General features: G+C 45.5%; 2 protein-coding genes across 3 annotated transcripts in view; one reads left to right on the plus strand and one right to left on the minus strand.

Moving 5' to 3' along the window:
• The window catches only part of LOC135806666 (tryptophan 2,3-dioxygenase-like), a 29,066-nt gene extending 19,562 nt beyond the window's left edge, over window positions 1-9,504 (minus strand). The window contains exons 1-4 of the mRNA XM_065320894.1: window positions 9,315-9,504; window positions 9,164-9,230; window positions 4,237-4,285; window positions 2,747-2,846 (exon numbers count right to left, since the gene is read on the minus strand). Coding sequence (XP_065176966.1) covers window positions 2,747-2,846; window positions 4,237-4,285; window positions 9,164-9,189 — 175 coding nt within the window. The 5' untranslated portion in view covers window positions 9,190-9,230; window positions 9,315-9,504. The remainder of the gene's footprint in view (window positions 1-2,746; window positions 2,847-4,236; window positions 4,286-9,163; window positions 9,231-9,314) is intronic.
• Window positions 9,505-9,619: 115 nt separating this feature from the next.
• Window positions 9,620-25,965, plus strand: LOC135806667 (probable protein phosphatase 2C T23F11.1). Of its 2 annotated transcripts, none has more exons than XM_065320896.1 (11): window positions 9,620-9,878; window positions 10,064-10,245; window positions 10,831-10,980; window positions 16,445-16,510; window positions 17,081-17,151; window positions 18,105-18,189; window positions 19,330-19,386; window positions 19,873-19,956; window positions 22,362-22,427; window positions 22,947-23,026; window positions 24,398-25,965. In XM_065320896.1, the coding sequence occupies exons 2-11, from the start codon at window positions 10,143-10,145 to the stop codon at window positions 24,716-24,718; spliced, it is 1,083 nt and encodes a 360-aa protein (XP_065176968.1). In that variant the 5' UTR covers window positions 9,620-9,878; window positions 10,064-10,142; the 3' UTR covers window positions 24,719-25,965. The 2 variants fall into 2 exon arrangements, with proteins under 2 accessions (XP_065176968.1, XP_065176967.1); XM_065320895.1 differs by having other exon boundaries at window positions 9,620-9,809.
• The last annotated feature ends 1,401 nt before the right edge of the window (window positions 25,966-27,366 follow it).

A 27,366-nucleotide genomic window follows, 5' to 3' on the forward strand; every position in this document is an offset into this window, starting at 1 on the left:
CCACCTATGTCTACAGCATTAACCACCTATGTCTACAGCATTAACCACCTATGTCTACAGCATTAACCACCTATGTCTACAGTATTAACCACCTATGTCTACAGCATTAACCACCTATGTCTACAGCATTAACCACCTATGTCTACAGCATTAACCACCTATGTCTACAGCATTAACCACCTATGTCTACAGCATTAACCACCTATGTCTACAGCATTAACCACCTATGTCTACAGTATTAACCACCTATGTCTACAGCATTAACCACCTATGTCTACAGCATTAACCACCTATGTCTACAGCATTAACCACCTATGTCTACAGCATTAACCACCTATGTCTACAGCATTAACCACCTATGTCTACAGCATTAACCACCTATGTCTACAGCATTAACCACCTATGTCTACAGTATTAACCACCTATGTCTACAGTATTAACCACCTATGTCTACAGCATTAACCACCTATGTCTACAGCATTAACCACCTATGTCTACAGCATTAACCACCTATGTCTACAGCATTAACCACCTATGTCTACAGCATTAACCACCTATGTCTACAGCATTAACCACCTATGTCCACAGCATTAACCACCTATGTCTACAGCATTAACCACCTATGTCTACAGTATTAACCACCTATGTCTACAGCATTAACCACCTATGTCTACAGTATTAACCACCTATGTCTACAGCATTAACCACCTATGTCTACAGTATTAACCACCTATGTCTACAGCATTAACCACCTATGTCTACAGCATTAACCACCTATGTCTACAGCATTAACCACCTATGTCTACAGCATTAACCACCTATGTCTACAGCATTAACCACCTATGTCTACAGTATTAACCACCTATGTCTACAGCATTAACCACCTATGTCTACAGCATTAACCACCTATGTCTACAGCATTAAAGGGGAAGTATACCCGAAAGTCAAATTTTCACCAGTTGTAGTCTTCTGGGTGCTGAGTCGAATGGTCTTGGTCCGAGGAAGCTGAGACGCTCCCTTCCTACTTAAATCCCAATCGAACTCGCGCACTTCCACCGAAACTGGGTGACTGCGCCCTACTAGATGGGGATTTGTATGCAAAATGTCACTAAAAGTGCCATTTCGTTCTTATAAAAGCACGGATGACCGCGATTGGCCCATATGTTGTAGTCTTTTGGACGCTGAGTCGACTGGTTTTGGTCCGAAAAGGCTGCGATGCAGCGTTCCTCCTTTATTCCCAATCGAACATGGTTGAACAAGCGGTCACGTGCTCCTGGGTGCCCAAATCACCTGGTCACCACGCCAGCAGGCGACAAATTTCACACCAAGGTTCAACTCGAGTTCAACTCGAGTGACAGGAGTGCACCCAAAAAAGGTCAAACAGGCTAGTAAGTTGTACCCTGCAGGCACGGTGACCAGGTGACTGGTGTACGCAGGAGCACGTGACCGCTTCTTCAACCATGTTCGATTGGGAATAAAGGAGGAACGCTACATCGCAGCCTTTTCGGACCAAAACCAGTCGACTCAGCGTCCAAAAGACTACAACATATGGGCCAATCGCGGTCATCCGTGCTTTTATAAGAACGAAATGGCGCTTTTAGTGACATTTTGCATACAAATCCCCATCTAGTAGGGCGCAGTCACCCAGTTTCGGTGGAAGTGCGCGAGTTCGATTGGGATTCAAGTAGGAAGGGAGCGTCTCAGCTTCCTCGGACCAAGACCATTCGACTCAGCACCCCGAAGACTACAACTGGTGAAAATTTGATTTTAGGGTATACTTCCCCTTTAACCACCTATGTCTACAGCATTAACCACCTATGTCTACAGCATTAACCACCTATGTCTACAGTATTAACCACCTATGTCTACAGCATTAACCACCTATGTCTACAGCATTAACCACCTATGTCTACAGCATTAACCACCTATGTCTACAGCATTAACCACCTATGTCTACAGCATTAACCACCTATGTCTACAGCATTAACCACCTATGTCTACAGCATTAACCACCTATGTCTACAGTATTAACCACCTATGTCTACAGCATTAACCACCTATGTCTACAGTATTAACCACCTATGTCTACAGTATTAACCACCTATGTCTACAGTATTAACCACCTATGTCTACAGCATTAACCACCTATGTCTGCAGCATTAACCACCTATGTCTACAGCATTAACCACCTATGTCTACAGCATTAACCACCTATGTCTACAGTATTAACCACCTATGTCTACAGCATTAACCACCTATGTCTACAGCATTAACCACCTATGTCTACAGTATTAACCACCTATGTCTACAGCATTAACCACCTATGTCTACAGCATTAACCACCTATGTCTACAGCATTAACCACCTATGTCTGCAGCATTAACCACCTATGTCTACAGTATTAACCACCTATGTCTACAGCATTAACCACCTATGTCTGCAGCATTAACCACCTATGTCTACAGTATTAACCACCTATGTCTACAGCATTAACCACCTATGTCTGCAGCATTAACCACCTATGTCTACAGTATTAACCACCTATGTCTACAGTATTAACCACCTATGTCTACAGTAAGACAAAGACAGTAGTACAGTACCATGAGAGACACACAGGCACAGGCACAGGCACAGACACAGGCACAGGCACAGACACAGGCACAGGCACAGACATCATATGCATACTGGCACACAGCGCAAGACCACACAGAGCATGGATGGGGGGGGGGGGGGGGGGGGGGCTTACCTTGATGTACGACAATGAAGAGGTGCTCATCATGGACAGGTTTGTCTCTATCCGGTGCATTCTGACTGACAGTACACTGACTTGTCAGCAGCTTGTTTAGCTGAAAGGAGACAACCACAACAAGGTTCAGTGTTAGATACAACATAGATACATACATACATAGATACATACATAGATACAACATAGATACATACATAGATACATACATACTACATAGATACTACATAGATACTACATAGATAGATACATACATACATACATACATACATACATACATACATAGATACATGCATAGATACAACATAGATACTACATAGATACTACATACATAGATACAACATAGATACATACATACATACTACATAGATACTACATAGATACTACATAGATACATACATACATAGATACATAGATACATACATAGATACATACATAGATACAACATAGATACTACATAGATACTACATACATAGATACAACATAGATACATACATACATACTACATAGATACTACATAGATACTACATAGATACATACAATAGATACTAGACTTGTAGTTTGAGCACTCTGGCACTAGAGCGACGAGCTATCTTAATGTCTGTGGTGCCTCCTTTGCACCATGGCTGGTAGCTCGGCCTATTTAGCTCGTAGCTGTACTGATGAGGCCTTTATGGCCGAAACAGCTTGCTGTCTACAGCATTGGGTACAATAGATACTACATAGATACATTCATACATATGATGAGGCCTTTATGGCCGAAACAGCTTGCTGTCTACAGCATTGGGTAGATACATACATAGATAGCTTAGTGAATAGAAGTGTGCAAGGAATACTAACAACACTGCACCAGCATTAGACACTAGCTGGTAGTTTATTTTGCTAAACTGCACAGCGTAGCTGACACTTACGTTTCAGTGGATTGGTGTGCGTGCGTGCACGTACGCATATGCGCGTGTGTGTGTGTGTGTGTTTCCTCGTCACGGGCCACGCAAGCGCTGGCGTGACAACATCGTAAATGATCCGGAGGAACGGCACCTCAATAACTTGTACAGCCTAGCTGAGGACCGTCGTGAGTGGAGACTGGCCTGCAACACCATCCAGCCGCCTAAACTTGTGTCTCGCGATTTCAGGTGCCACTGCGGCCGAGATTTTCGCCATCGTCACAACCTCACTCGTCACTCGAAGTTCTGTTCCCCGTGACTAAAACAGTGTCCGTCCTTTCAGGACCTGCCATCATCTGCGAATGGACATTATTGTGTTGTATTGTGTGTTTGTGAAGGTACTTCTGACTCGTGTGAATATATCACGACATCCTTATCTTCGCACTAACGAGTTTCACGCACTAAGCGATCATCAGAAAACAGGTATGCTTATCATTATCTTTACACTATAGCAATCCTTGCGGCAACGTTTCGGCAATTTTGAAACGTAATAATTGACTGTATTATGAAGAAGAGTTTGATGATTGCAGAGTGCAAACTTAGTAATACCTGTAGATAGGATGAGTAATGCCTGCTTGCTTTCACTGCGTCCTTTGAACTAGAATCAGAGAAAACAAAGCAGAGTGACAAACCGGAGTATGACAACCATACACTCACCAACATGCATGTGTGTGTGTGTGCTTCTAGTTACCAAGTACCAGGATAGCGGGTTAGGATCCGGTGTATGTTATGTTGTGTATGTGAATTCGTCCAAACCTGGACAGCCCAGGGTTATCACTGACTTTGCAAGACTGGGAGCAGGCTTGGGAAGGCATTCACAGAACCTGAAGTCCACGGCAAGCTTTTCGTGTTGTGGCTTCACGGATGAAATTCTTCTACATTGTACCTCCACCTGCATCTACAGGCAGCAGCAGTTCCATGTGTGTGGAAAGTGTGTACATGAAGCGTACAAGAGAAAAGTGGGAAACAAGCTTGAAAGCACTGTGCTTTCAAGCTGAAACTTCCGTTCATTAGTGAAGAGTGAGGGCTGAGTCGACAAAGCAGCATTGGGAGGGCAAGACAGAGAGAGAGTGACAGGATAATCCTGTGAGTGATCAACTACACGTAACCCAAAACACTATGGCTGAGCATCTCGGATACAACTCTACAGGAAACAGGGTGGTACGCTCCCTCTCTCTCTCCCTCCCGCCCAAACTGGGTCACCAGACACGGGGTCCTGCAGAACGACCCGTTCACTCAACCTTTAAAGCTACAACGTACGCACAACACGCTGCTCCTGTCCCACGTCCCATGCACAAGCATTAACCAGGTCGCACGTGCCACACACACAACAACCCCATGCAATACGACATCCTTCAGCAACAACCCCATGCAATACGACATCCTTCAGCAACAACCCCATGCAATACGACATCCTTCAGCAACAACCCCATGCAATACGACATCCTTCAGCAACAACCCCGTGCAATACGACATCCTTCAGCAACAACCCCATGCAATACGACATCCTTCAGCAACAACCCCATGCAATACGACATCCTTCAGCAACAACCCCATGCAATACGACATCCTTCAGCAACAACCCCATGCAATACGACATCCTTCAGCAACAAGCGAATGCAAAGGGTACATGTACAGGCAAAAGAAAAGCAGTAGAAGGAATTGGACAGTGCGAACGCCAATGAAAAGAGCAGTTTTCAACCTGTCTCGGATCAGTGGCACATGTATCAGTGGCACATGTATCACGCATGACGTTGTACAGTTCTCTTTGGCCAGGGGAGTGACAGTCAGTGACAGTCACAAACTGTACCTTGTATGCCTCAAAAAAGTTCTACGGTACGCTTAAAGCACGCCTCACTATGGAACGAAGATCACACCGGCAAAATCATGTCAGAAACGCGTTGGCCTGCAGATGTCATCATCAGACGATGGAACTTCGGAAAGGCTATCCGATTGACCAATGTTCCGCAAGGACTATCACCGATTGACCAATGTTCCGCAAGGACTATCACCGATTGACCAATGTTCCGCAAGGACTATCACCGAATGATCTACCACTGCAAACAACGCATTGTTCACATTGATATAATAGCCATCAGAATTATTCACCAGAACGGGCAAAGCTCCCAAGCTCACCTGTGGATCCCGCCTCGGTAGCTTGCTACAACCCTCTTTTTCTTTCCCTACTAGTTGCTGTTACACTCACTGATCCTTATGCACAGATATACAGCATTCCCTCACTAGTGGGACCATTGTTATTAGGCTAGGGCCTGTTTTGGACTTTCCACTCTAAATAAAGAATACAAACAACCCTCCAGGCCGACTTCTGGCCGAGTGATATCAAAGCGACTACCTGGGCCACACCAACCGCATCAGCATGAACCCCCTCTGTTTTACCCTCACACACCCTTTACGCCTCGTACACTACCATAAAACGTCTGCAATGCATCAAACTCTCCAAGAAGCAGCTCCACACCACCCACTGAATTCTACCCCACTGCACCATTCCCACGTTTGCTACTACGAGTTGCACATGCCAATATATGTAGCCATCGGAATAAGTTCACGAAATCCAACAACTGATAGAAGTGCATAGCATCAGTATCCTATAGTAGCCCTGGCCTAACAGAGACATGGCTGCTACCACCGAGCTCATGAGGAAAGTTGCAAACGACTGGCTGCTGGCTATGGACAGCAAAAAGTTGACTGTGGTCGCATGCATAGACCTCAGCAAGGCATTCGATACAGTTCGCCACCAACAGCTGCTCACTGAGCTCTCCCAGATTGGCATGACAGGTACGTGCTTGAAGTGGTTTCCCTACTACCTGGAACGCCAAACTCAGTGCGTCCGGACGACCACTGATATCTCAGAAACCCTACCGGTCTCCCGTGGAGTTCCGTGAAGCACTATTTTGGGTCCGGTATTGTTTACCATTTACGTACGAAAACTGCCACAGATAGCTTTTTGCCACAACTGCCAACTCCTGATGTTCGCTGATGACATGATACTCTATATGTCACATACCTCTCTTACCCCCCCCCCCCCCCTTACCCACTCAGTCACTTGGTTAATGTAGCTGTATTGGCCCTTTCGGCCCAACTTTTTGTGTTAGGACAGGTAGTTTTAAATACTGAGAAATCGGTTGCTTTGCTAATAGCAAGCATGATGAGCTTGCTGCCCGCCTGTCATGATCCAGGCTAGTCCACTCACCTATGTGAGAAGCATGAAGATACTTGGCATTCACATGGACACGCAGCTCAAATGGACCTCACCTGTTAAAATCCGCAGTGTCTAAACTAAGCAAGACGATTGGCATCCTCAGGCGTACCATCCGCCAGCTACAGTAAAACCTGTAACTAAAGACCACCGTGACTAGCGACCGGCCTGGTACTAACGACCACTTCGCCAGGCACGGACGGTCTCACATTCAAAATGCACTGTGACTAGCGACTACCTGCTGAACGCGACCAGCGACCGCTTTTTCTTGTCCCAAAGACGATTTTTGACCCGTAACTAGCGACCGCGATGTAGGAAATCAAACATTGCTCGAAGCTCCTTCTCGAAATGTTGATGATTTTCCTTGATCCTGAAAGGACTATTTCGATACTACAGCTGGACAAATAAACGCAGTCTCATTTTGACTGTGGAATCAGTGTGGACTGCACTACACCTGTCATAATTTCAAGTGCTGTCAAGAACAAACATGATAGGAAACGTCTTGGAGAGCGCATCCAAAGCGCTCTTTGATCGATGTTACTACTCGAAGGAGAAACTAAGACTGAGCGGCTCTCTGTCGAAGTGCACACAGCTCAGTCACCAGGTCACACTGAGTCCACAAAAGTCAGAGAAGTATCCGGCAAAGAAGCACTGTCCTGCATCTCAACATTGCAACAGTTTACGTTGCAGCGTGGCTTGTCTACCATGGCAATGGATGTAGAGAAACTTGGTGCCTTCATGAACAAACTTGAAGCCCAGATCAAAGAGAAGCTTCAACAGGGAACTCTTGACTCCTGGCTTCAGAAGTAGGAGCTGAATTTAATGTCTGCAATAAAACTTGATTTTCTTTCTCTCCAAGTGTTGTATGATCTGAAAGAAGAATGTCAGTGCGCAAGTGGTGGGGGATTGTATTATCTGCATTTTGACATACATATCATATAATGGGATCCATATATGGTCACGCGGTGCAAACCTCTAACTAAAGACCACCTGCCACAAAAGACCACTTTTCCGGGCACCAAGGTGTGGTCGTTAGTTACAGGTTTTACTGTATTCATGAAAGCAAGGCGCCATTTTATTTTACATCTGTATAGACTGTAATCGTTAACGGACATTCTGTGTTGTTTACCTTCCCCGCCTCTCAGTGTTGTTTACCTTCCCCGCCTCTCAGTGTTGTTTACCTTCCCCGCCTCTCTGTGTTGTTTACCTTCCCCGCCACTCTGTGTTGTTTACCTTCCCCGCCTCTCAGTGTTGTTTACCTTCCCCGGCTCTCAGGCACTGATAGAAATAGGCAAGTATTATTTTATTAAAGCACGCTGTCCGTGCCGCTTGTGGTGTGTCTTACTTAACGTCGACTGTTCCTCTTCTGCTGTCTTTACGCCTGTCACCTTTTGGAGTTCACATGATTGTCACATTCGCTAGGTTCATATTTGTCAATCATGTTTCGTGGCCTCTTCCGTATGTATCTGACTCACTCTTTCCCCATGTGTTTTCACTCGGGTGACCCGCATAATTATCGCGCAGGCGATACATGTTTTTTCTCACAGCGCAGCACTTTTGTTCAATGCTTTCCCAGCAGATCTTCACCAACAATCGCATCCATCTGGCTTTACTCGTGATCTGGACATAAGTTTGAAGGACCCGATTAGTCTTCGCCAGTAATGTCCCTTCTATTTGGTTATACCAAGAGTAGATAAACAAGAGTGTGCAACTCGCAGATAGGTTTGCCTGCGGTGGAATTTTTTGTTGACGTAATCTTTTCTGGAAATCATGAGTCATACCGTACGACGCACGCGCTACGAGTCTTTTGGGAAGTTTTGCCTCGTGCACTTGGCCGGGCTTTACTTTACAAGGTCGGTGCCCAGAATGTGCTCTCACATTGCTCTGCAGCAAAATGGGTGTGCTCTGTACGACACACATGCTTTCTGAAAAAGGTGATGTCAACAAAAATTCCGTGGGCCGGGTATCTGCAGATTGTGCAGAAGAGATGCGGAGTTGCACACTTTTGTTTATCTTCTCTTGGTTATACTTGAGTCTAAGTTTATTTGTTTCCTTCAACTTTTCTCATCCCCCTCCCATTACCACCCCTGGCCTTGAGGCCACGTGCCCATCCTATCGGCTTGCTTGATACTGAATGATAGCAGTGATCAATCACTGTTGCATAGACCGATATAAAAACTACATGACTACTACCACTGCAACTAGCAAGTTAGTTGCCAATTTCGAGTGGAAGTGTGTTGAATTATGTATGAGCCTAACCTGGCATTACTGTGTGGGCAACTCATGGTGGTAGAGATAGTCCTGATCGACGTAAGCGACTTGAGGTCTGGTGCACACCAACAACCGATACTTCACAGTATATGATGGGGTCCAAAATCAACGAAACTTGCAGGGAAAAATTAGAACGTACAAATCTGAGCAGACTCCTGGCCTGGCTTTATCACTCTCCCTCACTTCACAACTTTACAACGATGGACTGAACATTCATGATGTATGTAAGTCAAGAAACTTCAAAAGCTAAAACGTCAAAGACACACATGCACACTGCACAGTTGAAGAGTTCATCATCATCCTCATCATGTCAGTCGTCAAGAAAATCATATCCAGGCCATAAAAAAAGGCATGGAAATGTTTTAAATAATCATCATGCGGCATAATATGCAATCGTAATCTTACGACTTCAAAAATTTAAGATCAACAACAATCAACATACACAATGCAAATCAGCCAAATGAACACGAGGAAGAGATCATTGAGTGAGTGAGTCTGAAGAAGAGACGCCCTTTTCCAAGGTGTTTTGTTTTCGAGCGCAATCAGAGAGAGCGACAGACAGGGAGCATCAGCGAGCTGCAGTGTCAGTAATCTTGTACTTTGTCTCGAGTCAAGCGTGCAACCGGATGTAAAGGTGAAGGATAGGATACAACTTGAATTGAAAAATATTGTTCGTACGTTTGTTTCTGGGTGCATTTGCTAAGTTATAAAGTATGAGCAGTTTGTGCATTTTTGTATGTCGTTGAGTTGTTGGGAATTGATGTCCTACATTGGCTACAAATTTCCCTGGGTATAATCAATATTGTTGTTTTTCTCGTTGTTGGGAAACGTGTCATGTAGCTTTGACTTTGTATTTCTTGTGTTTTATCAATCTCGTATCTTGTACAGTGAGCTTGAGCTGAATATCGAATGGTGTGCAGGGCACGCAATAAGAGTCAAACAACACGTGGCTGTCTGTGGCGCCGACATGGGGCAAGTACTATCAGAACCAGTAACTGAGAAGTCCTCAAAGGAAATGAGCAACAGCCAATGGATGGTTGGCTCGTCTTCCATGCAAGGGTGGCGTGTATGTATCCTTCCACTGCTAACAATTGTATATTACTACACTGTAGTATATGAATGTACTCTTGTACTAAGTACCCATACACGTACACGTACATGTGTGCACAAGCACAAGCATACACACAGCGCTGGCCCAGGCGCAAACGCATGCATTCCGTACTTGTTGCGCACACCACACACATACACACGAATTCAACTTGTATGAAACAGAACAATATTTGGGCTAAGGCAATGTATGGTCATGGATTGCCTGTAAATACCAATTTTTTTCAAATTGAAGTTCTGGCATTTCTCCTGATTAACCCTCCCCATGGCCCAATACCCCCCCCCCCCCCCCCCCCCCGGGCCAGGGGACCTTCCGGGGTTATTTGTGTGTGTGTGTGTAAGTGTGTGTGTGTGTAAGTGTGTGTGTGTGTGTGTGTGTGTGTGTGTGTGTGTGTGTGTGTGTGTGTGTGTGTGTGTGTGTGTGTGTGTGTAAGTGTGTGTGTTGCTACTACTAGCATCATGTACATGTACATAGAGTATGTGAATATGTCAGCCAGAGTTTGCCTTGACTTGAGCCATGTCACGATGCCGTCATTCCGAACATACAGCCATGGAAGATGCACATACTCACATTCTGACCATGGAGGATGACCCTGCGGCGAGCTTCTTTGCCGTGTACGATGGCCATGGAGCTGCAACAGTGGCTGAGTATGCCGGTGTGGATATGCACAAGAGGATTGTTGCTCAGGCACAATACCGTACGTCAGTATGTGCTCTTACCTTGAACTTTGAACCTTGAACCTTGAACCCTGAACCTTGAACCTACTACATGTACAGTCACTGGCTTAGCAGTTATTCCCGGTGCTATGCAGGAGACGTTACTAGTCTGTGGGCCAAGTGACAAAAATGTGAATTCTCGTTCCGAGTATGAGGGCACCGCAATTTTTTTGGCCCAGTCGATAGATGGACTGGCATACATTGAAAACCCGTTTGTTGTCATTCCTGAATTTGTCCAAGGGTTGCACGGCGAGTGAAATACAAATCAGCACCGGTTGCCATGGTAACCAGAACCTAAAATTGGATTTTCTGGCTAATTACAATGTTTTTGGTATTATTATTTTTTCCACAGGGTCATCTATCCAGAGTGCCTCCTTCCCAGATTCAACTGGAAAGAGAAAAATATGATATAACATGAAAAATAAAGAAAAACTAAATGCCCAATACGTCCATATTGTTCATGTACACAGACGTGTGCAAGAAGACCGCGTGTGTCGAACAGAATACTGTAACTACTTCGAAACATCATTCGAGTCATTGTATACCATTTCATCTGATCATAATAGGACTGGCTGTGGCATGCAGGTACTGTACATTGCAGAATACTATGTCTGATCTAAGAATATCTCAGACCGTTCAATACAAAAATGGTGTACATTATACAGATATAAGGCAGAATACCCAGCCGCATTTATGCATTGCATAGTTATTATATGGGTTGCAGAATAATCTGAAAGTCCAGAGAAAGGATCACAACACTGTGACCATCAGCACAGGTCACTGACAGACCAGACCTGAAGGACCGCGTGACCCCAGAAGACTACGTTTGTTGCAGCTGTGTACGAGGGAGACTTCGTCATCATAACACTGACTTATACTGCAGGATTAGCCATACGGAATATGTTTCATGTTGCCAAAAAAGGTCGACCTGTAGAGAATAATCAGGTCACAGAAAATACACAATTCAAATTCCAATGATCACCCAACGTGTGGACAGAACTAGTTCGTCCTTAGTGGACTCATCAGCGCAGCACAGAGGAAATGAGGCCGAAGCCGATGGCAATGAAAAATAATCGCAATGATCATTCCCGTGCATTTTTATATCTCCCACATTGATTTTAGTCCACATGTGATATTGATACTGAACACTGGGCAAACATCAGAAGGACTTGAATTGGGCATGATGTACAGTCACGTACATGTTCATGATGTACAATGTGCATCACTGAACTCTAATGAACACTCAATCTTCAATCACATTATACATACCTGTCAGGATGGGCATTCTTTTTCTTATTCATCCTCGTCTTCACTGAGTTCTGCAGTTACTTGAAGCTCCAGTGGTTGCCCATTCTCACACTCCTGGCCCGAGTGAGAGCACTTGCAAGCATCCGTGCAATTGAGGTGCTGTCTCCGGCAGGAGCAATGTCCGTGCTTGCAGCCTGTCGTGCAACCGCATGAAACAAATTCCATCAGGCTCGATGGTGCTGGTGCCAAGCTGAGCCAGTCCACTTCCAAACCACCGCCAGAATCAATGGTCCACCCTTGACCAGGGCTATGCGGTGGTGGGACATCCGCGGAAGCTTCCAGAGCACGGTGCCAGATACTGGCCTGGTAATTTGCTCTTGCAGCATGCTTGCGCAGCGCATCTTGGCAAGGAGGAAGAGAGCTGGATTGCGTCGAGCGAGAGCAGAACATCTGGTATCGCACTTCGTTGATAGATGTGGCGGTGTTGAAGCCGTATATACCGCAAGTGAACTGCTCGATGCAAGCGAAAATGTCAGCTGGCAGTGCGTCAAATGATGCACTGAGTGCTGCCATAGCCTTTCGAGCCAGCTCGCCTTTTGGGGTTTGCTTGGTGATCAGCTGAAATACTAGCTTCTTCCCTCTGCCACTGAAGGCACTGGTTGTGTCACAACCTGTATAGGCATGCATCCCCACCATGGCTTCGCAAACAGGGGCACTAAGCTCTCGTGTAATTCCTGTAGCATTGTTTATGGTAGTTAACCTCGTGCGCAAATATTCCAGAGACGGATTGACCAATTGCAACTTGGACCTTTTCGTCTTTTCTGACGTTTACTGCGTATAACATGTACATGTACATAACAGCTTCGCTGCAGCGTGTGCGTATTCACACCTGCTTGTGGACTGGACTACAATTCTTCCGGCCAGGTTGCTGGCGTCTCTCCTTCCCACAAAATATGCAGCCCTTCATACCTGGAGCTACGACGGGCGCGGCTAGTGCGGCGCGCGTGCTGGGGCGGCGCTTGGCTTCTGGCTCTATCGACTCCGGCACAGACAGTTCTTCCGAATAGCTAGATGAGGGGTACTCTGCCTTCGTCGGAGGGTTATATTCGTTATTTTCTGGTAACATTTTCTGTGGAAGCCTCCGTTTTCAGGCCAAACATCACTACGACATAACTCCCTGAGCTCAGCTTAATTTTCTACGGCAACAGCTTCACTAGTGCATATTTCACACACCTTCTTCCACGTTGTCTGGGTGAAGGGCTTCACCTCCTCACCGCACTCCGGAACGTGAATGAGACACTTTAAACTCATCACGACGCTTACTTCTAGTGCTACTTGACCACAGACATACTAGTATACACTGAAACCAAAAAACCAATCTCGAAATGAAAGTTCAAACTGAGAAGGAAGATGCCAAGTATAGTGGGTGCACGCCTGCACTGCAGTGCAGAGAGTTAGAATTGTGGGTCCGGGTGCACGCCTGCAGCGAGTGTGCAGTGTACCAGATCGTACCAGATCACGACTTGACATGACAGGTAACACTGAATTCGTGTACTTTCGTCTATTCTGGTGGCATAATCACATTTCACAGCACCACACACAACGCGCATGCACTGATGAATGCATACAAAACAATGGCCGCCGAGAGAGAAATTTTCAACATGGAAAAGCCGATTTTTGGATACCTTTCAGAAAGTTGTCAGAGTGACAACAACCGGAATCCTGCTCAGTAAGGTATCTAGAAGAGACGTGGCCAATAAAATTGCGGTGCCCAAAAGTCGGAACGAGATTTTTCTAGGAGGCCTTTTTTCAGGTTTGGCCCACGGACTATACCTTATAGTCAGTTTCAAAAAGATTAGCAATCCTGGCGATCGCCCGGGGAGTTTGCCGTCTTACCGTATGACAGCTCGAGCGCTGCCTGGAAAAACTCACTGTGAACTCGAAGAAATATTCCGCGCGAAAGCATGAAAAATGACAACTCACTGACGTCGGTACTCGTACATGACTTTGTGTTCGTCTGGTTTACAACAAACGAGTTCTTCCTCGTATCGATATGGAGTCAGAGAGGACATGTCGAAACTTCAAAGTGTGGTAAATTTTGACGAGCGGGATGCGTCCGTTTTGTGACCAAATAGATTCTTTGAGCTGCCGCGGATGCAATTTACTCTCACGATGTGACGAATACGGCATCGACACAGACTCATTCCCAAGGCCTTGAAGTGGCAAAGTTATCCGTGTGACTTCGACGACATTTTGAGAAAAGCAGACGCCTGTGAAAGCTGATAGAAGACGGCGTTGACTCCTAAATTCAAATAAATTGGCGATCTTCAAAATTAATACTAAAATAATTCTCAAACAGAAATCGATCGATCGATGTGCCGGTGTATTCAACAACACACACGTAGCTACAGCGCAATGACTTCCGTGTTCACTCACATGGTTTCAGTGTTGTGTGTGTTCACAACTTCACATGGCGTGAGCCAGTCATGGTCAAGCGTCAGTCAGTTCGGCAGGAAACGCGAGCTCCAACAACAAGTCGTTTGGCGCAGCCACCTTCTTTGTCTTGTACCAGCGTGATCACCAGAACAATGAAAAAATGAAGAAAAAAATGTTTGACTTGAAGATTTGTTGGGATTTGAACTCACAACTTCATGGTCAGCAGACAGCATTCATAACCACAAGGCCAAAAAGGAAGGGATAAATCGTGGGTTTTGATAACAAATCGATACTGGCTTCCAGGGCAAATTATAAACCATGGGAAAAGGCCAGAAACCTGGCCGAAATACTAACTCCTTAATGGTTGATCCAATTGTTCCGAAACCTTCACAGAACAATTTGCCGTGTCCTAACAAGCCGTTTTATGTACTTTGTTGTCCAAATTTCCCTTATCTTCATACTTTTTAAGACCCAAACTTGATTGCTAATCTTTTTGAAACAGACTGTAGTAGCGTCTGGCGCTAGCCAGGGTCCACACCGTTTTATTTTGTATGTGTGTGTGTTTGGTAAGCCATAGGGCCAGCACGAATCACTTGACACGCCATGCATCGCGCTATTGTTTGCTATTGTTCCAGGACCGGTGGAAGCCGTGCCCTAGTCTTTCATACTTTGTGCATGATATGGAGGGTATACCCATTACCTCCTCAGCAGTAAACACACTTTGGTGGCCAAAAAGTTGTTGGTCCGACCATAACTGACCAACCGGACCGGTTCCGCCGGGCCTGTGTTCTTGTGACATTATGACTTCTTGTGGCAATACTCAGCCCTTCGGCTTTGCTTTTGTGGCATTGCTCAGCCCTTGGTCTGTGTTCTTGTGGCATTGCTCAGCCCTTGGTCTGTGTTCTTGTGGCATTGCTCAGCCCTTGGGACTGTGTTCTTGTGGCATTGCTCAGCCCTTGGTCTATGTTCTTGTGGCATTGCTCAGCCCTTGGTCTGTGTTCTTGTGGCATTGCTCAGCCCTTGGTCTGTGCTCTTGTGGCATTGCTCAGCCCTTGGTCTGTGTTCTTGTGGCATTGCTCAGCCCTTGGTCTGTGTTCTTGTGGCATTGCTCAGCCCTTGGGACTGTGTTCTTGTGGCATTGCTCAGCCCTTGGTCTGTGTTCTTGTGGCATTGCTCAGCCCTTGGTCTGTGTTCTTGAGGCATTGCTCAGCCCTTGGGACTGTGTTCTTGTGGCATTGCTCAGCCCTTGGTCTGTGTTCTTGTGGCATTGCTCAGCCCTTGGGACTGTGTTCGTGTGGCATTGCTCAGCCCTTGATCTGTTTTCTTGTGGCATTGCTCAGCCCTTGGGACTGTGTTCTTGTGGCATTGCTCAGCGCTTGGTCTGTGTTCTTGTGGCATTGCTCAGCCCTTGGTCTGTGTTCTTGTGGCATTGCTCAGCCCTTGGTCTGTGTTCTTGTGGCATTGCTCAGCCCTTGGTCTGTGTTCTTGTGGCATTGCTCAGCCCTTGGGTCTGTGTTCTTGTGGCATTGCTCAGCCCTTGGTCTGTGTTCTTGTGGCATTGCTCAGCTCTTGGTCTGTGTTCTTGTGGCATTGCTCAGCCCTTGGTCTGTGTTCTTGTGAATGTTTACATAAGTACTTCAAGTACATGCATGTCATGAATACCTTGTGGTGGTACAGGACATGCTAGCAAAGTGTGCTGCTGCTGGTGCTGTTGCTGCTGCTGCTGTTTTTTCTCCTGTTTGTGCCTTGTGTGTGCTTTAGGTGATGGTGATATTGGTGGTGCTATGAAGGCTGGCTATATGTCCCTGGATGAAGAAGTTCTAGGATGTAAGTGTGGTTTACAACTTTACGTAACAGTGCATGCAGTGATGTTTCAGTCACTGTTTTTTTCCTGTTCGGCTGTTTCTCCATGTTTTGTGGGGATTTCGATAATTTTGTTCTAGATGGAGAGACATGAAGTCCTACAGCGGACGGTCAAGATTTGACTTTCACATCATATGCTGTTCATGTACTGTAAGACATGTTATTATAACGAGTCGCAAATTTAACGATTGTCCAAAATTCATAGGTTAACGAGAAGATATGTTAACGATCTTGCAGTATTCTGCCATATCCACACACAGCATATATGAAGCAGTACGGCCTCAACGGATCTTATTATAACGAAGAAATGTCATCCGTTAAAACGTTAGATTTGCTTCCTCGTTATATATACATGTCTTACAGTATGTGTGTGTGTGTGTGTGTGTGTGTGTGTGTGTGTGTGTGTGTGTGCGTGTGTGTGTGTGTATGCGTGTGTGTGTGTATGCGTGTGTGTGTGTGTGTGTGTGTGTGTATGTATGTGTGTATGTGTGGCTGCGCTCTCACGTGTACTGTGTCTCACATCCTGTGATACAGGTCAAGAACGGTTTGGCCAAGCAGGAAGCACGGCTGTATCTGTGCTAATTCGTGAAAGCAAGCTATATTGTGTGAGTTGGTCGCGCTACATGAAATTTGAATTCAATGAAAGTGGTTTTTGGTTGCGAATTGTCGATCGATTCAAGTTTTCTGTTTGCTGTAAAAACTATGTCTTTGCTTGTCCGTGACATTGTGGTCTTACCTGTGGAGGCTGTGCGCAGGTTTGACCATAATTTTATGTATGTATGATGGATGTATTTGAACGCCTTGCTTGAACTATTGCTTCTAGGTTTCTAGGCTAATTGTCAACGAAAACCATTTTTAGAGCACTGTAGTGCACTTAAACTGAACTGGCTGGCTGGCTGGCGGGCTGGTTGGCTGGCTGGCTGGCTGGCGGGCTGGTTGGCTGGCGGGCTGGTTGGCTGGCTGGTTGGCTGGCTGGCTGGCTGGCTGGCTGGCTGGCTGGTTGGCTGGCTGCCTGGTTGGCCAGTTGGCCGGTTGTTCTTTTCCTAGGATTCGTCATTGGGGATAATGTTTTGGAGATGCGGTCATGCAGAGTGTGAATGGATCGGGGAGTTCGAGTGGACTCTGAAATGAATCAAGAGTTTATGTTTGATCATTTCGTGTAAAAACGAGTGTGTTTTCAGCCAAAACGATGGTGATTGGTAGGACAATTCCGTGGATTTTTTTGGATTTTGTTGTAGGATGCGTACTACTGCGCCTGCATTCCCGTGGCTTTTGGAAGCCCTCCTCTCCTTGTGTGCCAGTGTGACGAAAATATTTCAAACTCAGTGTACACTCTCTGCCTCTTTGTGAGCCTTTGGTTACCTTCTGTCTGTCTCTGTCTCTATGTATGTGCGTGAGTGTGTGTGCGTGTGTGTGTGTGTGTGTGTGTGTGTGTGTGTGTGTGTGTGTGTGTGTGTGTGTGTGTGTGTGTGTGTGTGTCTCTCTCTCTCTCTCTCTATCTCTATCTCTATCTCTCTATCGCTTTCCCCTGGTGTCTTTCTCAAATCTCAACACTTAGGCCAATGTGGGTGACTCTCGCGCAGTCCTTTCTCGAACTGGCAAACAAATTGCCTTGACGTATGACCATAAGCCTAGCCTTGAAGGTAAGCTTCACTTGCGCACTGCACATACAGTCCTGCACCAGCATGCACTATGCGAGGCAGGAGGGGGGGGGGGGGGGCAGGGTGGTGGGGCAGGGGCAAGCAATATGGGGGATACATGTACTTCGAAGTATACAGTGCAATGATTGATATGCATGCTTATGTCACGAACACAATAGCAAAGGTTTGGTTCCAGAACGTTTAATTGTCGCTGTCATCAATGGAATCTCGTGACTGAAAGAGTTGAAAGTGCTCGAAGCCGTGCACATTCGTCTGCGTAACCCTAATCTGTGCAAACTAAAAACAGAAAATGTCACTGCACTTTACACTCTCTTTCTGAACACACCCTCACCCATCTTACCCATACATTTTCACATACATGTCACACCTTACTCTCTTGATGCACCAGTAACATCCTGTTGCACTTCCCTATTGAACACTTATGAATATTTGTCACCTTACCTCTAATTATTATTTTTGAGCACTCATAACTTTAAATTGCAGTGTATACTTTTGAAGTATACATAATAATCATATATCCTACATATATCCTACTATTATTCCTCTACTCTCTTTCCGTCAAGCGATTCCCTTGATGACAGTAACAAGAATCATTCTGGAACCAAACCTTAGCTGCCTTAGCTGTTTGTGACATGACTGTGCATTTCATTTTGTTCATATCATTTTGTTCATTGCTTTCTTCATTGCTTTGACAGTAACAAGAATCATTCTGGAACCAAACCTTAGCTACCTTAGCTGTTTGTGACATGAGCGTGCATATCATTTTGTTCATTGCTTGTTCATTGCTATTTCACGATTATTGTCCCCACGTCGCCGGGACCATTATTTTTTTACTCCCTTCAGTAAATCTCATTCACATGCTGTGTACGCTCCGAGCAGATACTGTAGTTATGTTGACGCGACTATTCCTTTTCATGTCACCAGCATGCCAAGTGTCACATGTGCATCATGTGCATCAAAGCATCAAAGCAAGCTGGGTCCTAAGCTCTCTATGTACGTGTACGTGTGTGTGTGTGTGTGTGTATGCGTGTGTGTGTATGCGTGTGTGTGTGTGTGTGTGTGTGTGTGTGTGCGTGTGTGTGTGTGCGTGTGTGTGTGTGTTTTTTTGCAATGCTTGCACAGCTGAACAAGATCGGATCACAGCAGCGGGTGGTTATGTGCGCTTTAACCGAGTTAATGGTACGTCTCTCAGCCGTGTGTGTGTGTGTGTGTGTGTGTGTGTGTGTGTGTGTGTGTGTGTGTGTGTGTGTGTGTGTGTGTGTGATGGTTATACTGATTTCCCCGATGTCGCAATCATAACACGCAGTACATTGTATTTCAGTGGTTTCCTGTACATGTACTTGAAAGTAGGGAAGTGCACGCAGTGGAAGCAGCATATCTGCTCTCAACCCTGTATTGCATTGTTATTGACTTTTGGCCCAGGAGGACTGGATGTAATCTGAATCGAGGTGCAGCAACTGTGGCTGCAAGCAGTTCATTGATGGCATGGTGTACCCTAGGCTGTATGCAAGGTCGTTACATGCAGTTACATGCAGTTACTTCACGTCTCCGCTGCACTGAAAACACTCAGTATAGTACTACTTGCACATGTAGTTGACTTGTCACTTGTGTAGCTGCCAATGTAGCACTGCTACCGATGCATGTACTTGTTGTCTTCACGTCTAGGTGGATTGGCCATGACGCGTGCATTGGGTGATGTAACATTCAAAGGAAACCCCAGCCTGGCACCGGATGCTCAGATTGTTATTGGTATGTTGAACTTCTGTGTTTCATCTTGTGTGTTTGATATGCAGTACATGTAGTATTGTCGGCCGTGTGATTGTTATGTGCTCAGCAGAGAGTCGTAGTGTTTGGGGATATGACAAGGGCAACTGGAGCAGGAAACAATGTGGGTTTTGCTCCCAGGCTGCCCGTTCCAGTTATCCTTGGGGTAGTGCTGATTTATGCATGAGAGCTCCTTTCGAAGTTTAAAAGGAGGCTTAACCCTTTTGTGTCCACCAAACCCAGCCTATTCACGGTCCGAGTGACAGACCGTGTCCCATTTTGATCATAACTTTGATTTCCCTTGGGCGAATTGATAGGAGATCTTGGGTGTGTTGAAAAGCTTGAGCTCTGAAGAGGACTCTAGGACCAGAATCTAGTCTTGATTTTGTAAGGGAAGCGAAAATCCATCTTCAATTCATATTTTTCAATGCAACACCTGGCTAATCCTTTCGGAGCAGGGCCTGCTCAAGACATTCAACACAGCCCGGTCAGAGTGTACCTGGCGCATGCAGGCCAGCCAGGTCAAGCCGGGTCAGATCATCCGGCAGAAAAACAACCAAAGAGCCTGCTCAAAACGCAGGAAAAGAGAAAATCGTTTAGAGAACAAGGCGAACTATCAAAGTCTGCAAATGTAGAAGGTAAACGACATTACGTGAAGAATGCAAAGCAGTTCCATTGGATTCTGGTTTGACAATTTGAAAAAAAGGAATTCTGTTTTCTAATTAGTGCTAGTAGTAGTAGTAGGATGAACATGTTCACATAATAGAGCACTGGGGGGTGCCTGCAGCACCCAGGAGCCGAGCAGCATGCCGATAATTCGAAGCAGTGAGTTCTTACCTTTCAACCACGCATCGCGACCAAATCCACCGCCGCTCGTGTTCCCGGAACACGAGCGGCGGTGGATTTCCAAAGTTTGGAAATGCGTATGACATGGATAGACTGGCATGCTCGTAGTCCAGCCAGGGTCGACCTTTCTTCCAAAAGTCTTGGAAAGCGTGAGTTCTTTTTCTCTTCGCTGCGAGCTCCATCGTCCAAATCACCAGTCGGATGAAAACTTGCAACTGTGTCAAAAGCTATAGCCAAAGTAATTAGTTACGCTTTTGACTGCCTGCCCCATCGACTTTGAATGTCCCGACTTCCTGCTCGCCGCTGGCCAGATCGCGCTGGAACCAGTTGACCCCAGTTGACCCCAGTTGACCCTATGCCTAGCCGAGTCTGTCGCTTGTAGATTGTAGTGTGTAGATCTACGGTTGTGCTAGATTTGCAACAGATGGGGTCCGCGAGTCGTAAAATACCGGTATTTTAGGAATCCATTGTCAGTCTGAGACATTTTTTTCAGCCGGGTGAGACTGGACCCGGTGTTATCTGTTCAGCCAGGTCGTGCAGTTCCCCAGCCGGGCGCGTGACCCGGCTGACCCGGCTCTCTAGCAGGCCCTGCGGAGGTATTCATTGTCCCGAATGTGCACTTGTAAGCTGAGTCATATTGTAGGTGTACCATTTGGGAACCCTTGTTGTCAAGTTCTAGGAGGAAAGCATACTCATTTCCAAAGTTATACCATGGGAAACTTTGTTTCGTACGTGTCGCAAAAGCAGGCCTGCTTCAGATGCTTATAAGTTTTCTTTGGAACATGATAATTATGACTCTCGGGTTGTTTGCACATGGAAGGTGGGGGTCTTTTGTGCTTCTTTTGACACTGAATTCTTTTGACACTAAATTTGCACAAATTAGATACTAAATGAGTGAGTTGCAGTCTGTTAAAGTCCTCGACAGATAGTCGTCGATTTTTGACCGTACAGACGCAAAAGGGTTAAGGCCTATACAGAACTCTCATGCAAGTTCACACGTCTATGTGTTGAAATACACTCTACTATATGCTGTGGATCTACAAATATTCAGTGCGTACTAGTACTCGAAGTATTTAATATTGGCTAGGTACAACCTGACACTTCCAGGGCCTGAATTAATAAAAACGAATGGCCCTCGGAAGCTGACATATCAACGCGCGAGAGTTTTGTAGACTTGCAGTATGCAGTAGAGTGTCTGTTTCCTGCACTTTTGAGGAAAGGGGAGTCTCCAGGGGAGGGGGTTAAGATGAGCAATGTGTTCTGCGTAGCGAGCATATGCCTGTAAAACCAAGCCAGCATGTGTTTGTCGGAGTGAAGCAATAATCTTACAGTTGTAATAATTTGACAAATTTACATGTACACTGGACCAATGTGTGCTTGCAGCACTGAAAACTACTGGTCCGGATGTCACTCCTAATAACTGTTCCAATCATTCTTCTCGTAGCAACTATACATTGAAGTGATCTGCTACTAGAGTTTCTGAGTTCCTAGAAATAACTTTTGTGCATGTTGGTTTCTGACTTTCTGTGTGTGTTGTCTTGTAGCAATGCCAGATATTGTTACTGATGAAATCACTGAAGATGATGAGTTTCTCGTACTAGCGTGTGACGGTAAGCAAACCTCATTACCATGCCATCCCTCAGCTTCCTGTGCATGTACTGTAGTGTGTGAGTCACTCTAGTCACTCTATAAAATAAGTGGTAGTGTTTGCTTCAGCATGCAATGACAAGGGATACATGATTGGCCGCGCCATTATTCCATGTATGCCAGCATTCTGTATGACTGGAATCACATGACTGCAATGTACAGTATAGATGTATGGAGTGCAATGTAGAGGTGCTATGGGCTGAGTTACTAAAATATCGGAACCTACCAATACCTACCGGGAATTTTTAACCCATGTACGAGTGAAAACTGAAAATAGTACACAGCGTCAGGTTAACTTCACCTCTATCACCACTCGTGTGGCGCGATTACGATGAAGCACTACATTGTAGAAATATGTAACGGCGTCCACTATTTTAGTCTTAGACCTTTGTGCTGCTGCTGCTGCTGTTGTTGCTGCTGCTGCTGCTGCTCTACTTGATTGACTTGGCTAACTTTGCTCGGTATATCCGCTCCATGCGCAGGGATTTGGGATGTCCTCTCCAATCAAGAAGTGGTCGACTTTGTGCGTGATAGAATATCAGCTAAACGCATGCCCGTTGATGTAAGTCATGAATATATCATTATGATCAGGTGATGCAGGTGTCCTGCCGCTACATGTATCTTGCCCCCTACTTTGGATTGGAGTAATGCTCGTACTTCCGTTCAAGTATGTACCATGTATGCCATTGATCTGTGCGTGCCTTGAAGCTCAAAAGTCACATGACACTTGAAAGTCGCCGTGGTCACAGGATATTGATAGGATACAATGTCATTAGGGAGGTCAGGCCCGCCGAAAGGCGGTCGAAGTTGGTCCGGTTTGAGAGAGGGGGGGGGGGGGGGGTCCGGTTGATGTCCCCCGGGCATTTTTTGACAAATCCGGTCAGAAATAGCAGATTTTGGCCCTTTCACAAGTTTTCAGAGCCCACTACAGGGAATAATTTTGCATGGATATCAATGTACGATATATGGCCTACTATGGGTGAATGTACATAATGTAATTGTATGCATGATCAATAATACTAGTACATGTGTGTACATGTACATGTACTTCCTGCGGAAACGAAAACTCCGTGACTTCGATCGACCTGTCAGTCTGGTGAATTCAGCTCTGAGGAATTGAGCGATGGTGACTCCCAGTGAGACTCGTGCGGTGCCAATTTCCTTTGCATGATAGTAAACATACTGGCCAAGGAAGTATGTCCACTCGTTGTCTTGACATATTTTTTGTTCGACTGAACCACATTGCTTGAGCACAGTAACTCTTTAGTTCGAATGTGAATAAATAATGTCACGAAGTTTATATTTCCGGAGGAACTACATGTACCCAGAATTTTTTCTCCCCGGTTTTAGACGAATCCCAGGGGGTGACCTGAGCCAGAGTCGGTCCGGTGAAAACCGGACCGCTTCCGGCAGCCCTGGAGGTTCAGTGACTCGCTTTGAACTCGTACACGAAACAAAATCGATTTCTTTTCGTGTTCGAATTGTGTAATGCGTAAAAAAAAGGTTCAATGATTCGTAAACGAGATACAGCTTTGTCTGCCATGGCCGCACGACGGCAACGGCAACAGAAATACAGGTACAACTGTACCGATACTAGATCCTACTTCTATTATTTTTTGATATGGTGTATCCTTATTTGGCAGTGCAATCTCGGGCCTACTTACGAATCAACCAGCCCGGGTCGACGCCATGTTCACGAGACTCTAACCCAGACCTGACCTATTGACTTGTTTCGTGTGAAACTAACGGGTCCCTGAACCTCTCTATTATGCTGGCACAGCTTGCCTTTCCTGTGGCACTCCCTGAAACTGGACTCTTTCTCGGCTTCCATTTTGCACACTCCTGCCGAGCTACTATGTGTAGTATTTGACTGTTGTCTTACGTTTTAAAACATTTTCTTTGCTTCCTACTGCCTGTGTGTCTGTTGTGTTAGATTTGTGAGGAGTTGATGACGCATTGTTTGGCTCCAGACTGCCGTATTGGTGGAGCGGGTTGTGACAATATGACTGTCATCATAGCCTGCATGCTACATGGCGGTACGTTTGATGATCTGGCGGCCAAATGTGCACGAAGCCGTCCGCAGACGCCACCTCCGCAGCTACCGCCCAGACCTACTGTTGTGCCTGGAAGTGGTGGTGCTGGCTGGTCATCTGTTGATGGGGGTGCTGATCCCACTACTACTACTACCACTACTACAGCTGATGCTGCTGATGCTGCTGATGCTGGCACTGCAAATACCAGTATACAGTCTTAGAGAGTGTAGTAATATGGAGAAGACTGTCCCGCTGTGTGTGTGTGTATGTGTGTGTGTGTGTGTGTGTGTGGTTAAATTACTACTGGCTATTGCTGCTGCTGCTGCTGCTGCTGCTGCTGCTGCTGCTGCTGCTGCTGCTGCTGCTGCTGCTGCTGCTGCTGCTGCTGCTGCTGCTGCTGCTGCTGCTGCTGTGAACCTGCCATCACTGTAAGTACTTCATGTAAAGGTATGAGGCAGTATGATCTGCACTTGCTCACCTACTGGCACTTCACACACACAGCACAGCATACTGTGAATAGTCCAGCGCAGGAAGCTGGCCAGCACACTACCATAGCTCCATAGCTCTTGCAGACGCTTACTCCTTTTAGAAAAGCAGCATATCACGTGCGGCTATCTGCCCCCTACACGTTGTGTGGGGCTAACAGTGATGGTAGCGTAGTGCTGCAACTGGCAATGCCATCATCACATTGTAGGCTTTTCAAGAGAGTGGCTGTAAACAATGTGCATATCGCTGTGGACATGCCATTGCAACTGTCTAGTGTTGATTCTAGGATCTCTTCTTCCTGCGTGTGTATGGCCTGTACACCGCAGATTCCTGTGCATATCACAGTGTACATGTGTGTAATGCATTCAAACTGCTCTCTCTCTCTCTCTCTCTCTCTCTCTCTCTCTCTCTCTCTCTCTCTCTCTCTCTCTCTCTCTCTCTCTCTTTCTTTCTCTGTCTGTCTGTCTTTATCTATCAATCATCTATCTCCCTCCCCCCCCCCCTCCCTTCCCCTCTTTCTGGGTACACGCGTATTGTCTGACAGGTGTGTGATCACCAGCACTACTAGAAAAGCACATTGCACTGTGTCCTGTCATTGTTTATGGACTGATCTATCACCTTCAGTAGAGACTTGCATAGTTGGGCAGGGAAGGACTGTTGCCAGGCCAACTGCACCACGTTTTTCAAGCTGTTATGTGTTTTTACATCTTTAAATTGCATCACTAGTGCACTGGATCATGGATGTTTCAGTTCATAAAATTATAAACAATATGTCTTGAGGTGATTGTACTTGCTTAGAAACTTGTGTCAATTTAAAAACCTGTGTAAGTGTCACTATGCTCATCTCCGCTATTTCAATCTATTCATGGGTCTTTCTGCACCATGTCCATTTTGACCCTTTTCAAAGTTTTGTTAATGATCTCGTGTCTAACTTTCCATTGCCTCTGTTTTTAATGAACCCTGATCACTATTATTCCATGCCCATGGTCCGTGTCCAGACTGTTTCTGCACTGTGAGTGCAGCCGCAAATGGAAGAAAGACCGAGTCTTGTTTTGACTGGAGCTGTTGATGTACTCGTTTTGATTGATTTTTATTTCACGGATCCTCCAGAGGCAAATAGATGCCTATCAAAGGGAGTCTCCTAAGTTAAAGGGGCCGTCCAACTCCAAGGTTACCAATAATATTTTCAAAACGAAAAGTTTTCGTTTGGGGGTGGGTACGTGGGTTTGGTGGAGTTTCGTTTTGAAAATAATTATTGAATGTAGATGGAGAACATGTGAGAATGTCCAGTTACTTTTCGGTGTCGAAAATTGACATCAATATTTTTATTGGAATTCGTTTTACCTGCAGAAAAGATGGGTGGGGGCTGAAAAATACTAAAACTTTTCGTTTTGTAAAAACAATCTAACCCCCGATGGCCCCTAAGTATGGAAAATGAGAAAGTATGTTCGTAGGGGAGAAGAGGTAGAAGATACATTAGAATACAAAAGAAGTAAAATCAGTACTTCGGGTAGTACATTGCATGCTAATCATAAGCATATAATTATTAAATGAGAATTAGAAAAGCAGCATTGTGGACTACTATAACTGAAATATACACAAACTATTGAAACTATCATGCATGTGGTTAGCCTAGACACAAAAGTCAGGAATACCTTTCAAAGAAAACATAGATTGCGAATGATACCGACGAACAGCAATACTAAATTTCGCGGTTGTAGAGAGTGAACGAATATCTTCAGGAAGTTTATCCCAAGCAACACCCAAAGAAAAGAAAAAAACCGTGCATGCATGCAGTCTGGTATTCCTCAGTCCTACTTGTAAGTTGTAACAACTTTCCGACAGCACAGTGTAGACTGTAGTGCATTCCTCGCTGTTACTGTGTTAGCTCTGGCATGATTTTTTTAGTGTTTATATTTGAATTCGGATAGCTCAACAGTACAGAAGTACAACTACAAAGAGTACCGAATAGACCGAATGATACGGGTGGCTGCAAGATAATAGTCAAACTTCGCTTATAACAACACTCGGCGGGGCATCAAAAAGGTGTCCTTATTCGCGAAGTGTCGTTATACCCGAAGTCTCATTATAATTACTTCTTGAAGTATGTATTACAGTGGGATGGGACTTTGCTCTGGGCATGGGAATTCTGTCGTTATTCGCGAATTGTCATTATATCCGCAGTCGTTATTAGCGGAGTTGACTGTACAGTCAGACCTCGCTTAACCGCACACATCCGTTTCCCACAAAAATGTCCGGATAGGCGAGGGAACCGGATAACCGAACACCGGTTATGTAGGATGCATTGCGTATGCTGTAGATCTGTAACCAGCTATTTTCTTCCGGATGGCGAGGGATCCGGATGAAAGAAAAGAGGACCGGA

This window comes from Sycon ciliatum, chromosome 1, assembly GCF_964019385.1.
Source record: "Sycon ciliatum chromosome 1, ocSycCili1.1, whole genome shotgun sequence".
Classification (NCBI taxonomy): Eukaryota; Metazoa; Porifera; class Calcarea; order Leucosolenida; family Sycettidae; genus Sycon; species Sycon ciliatum.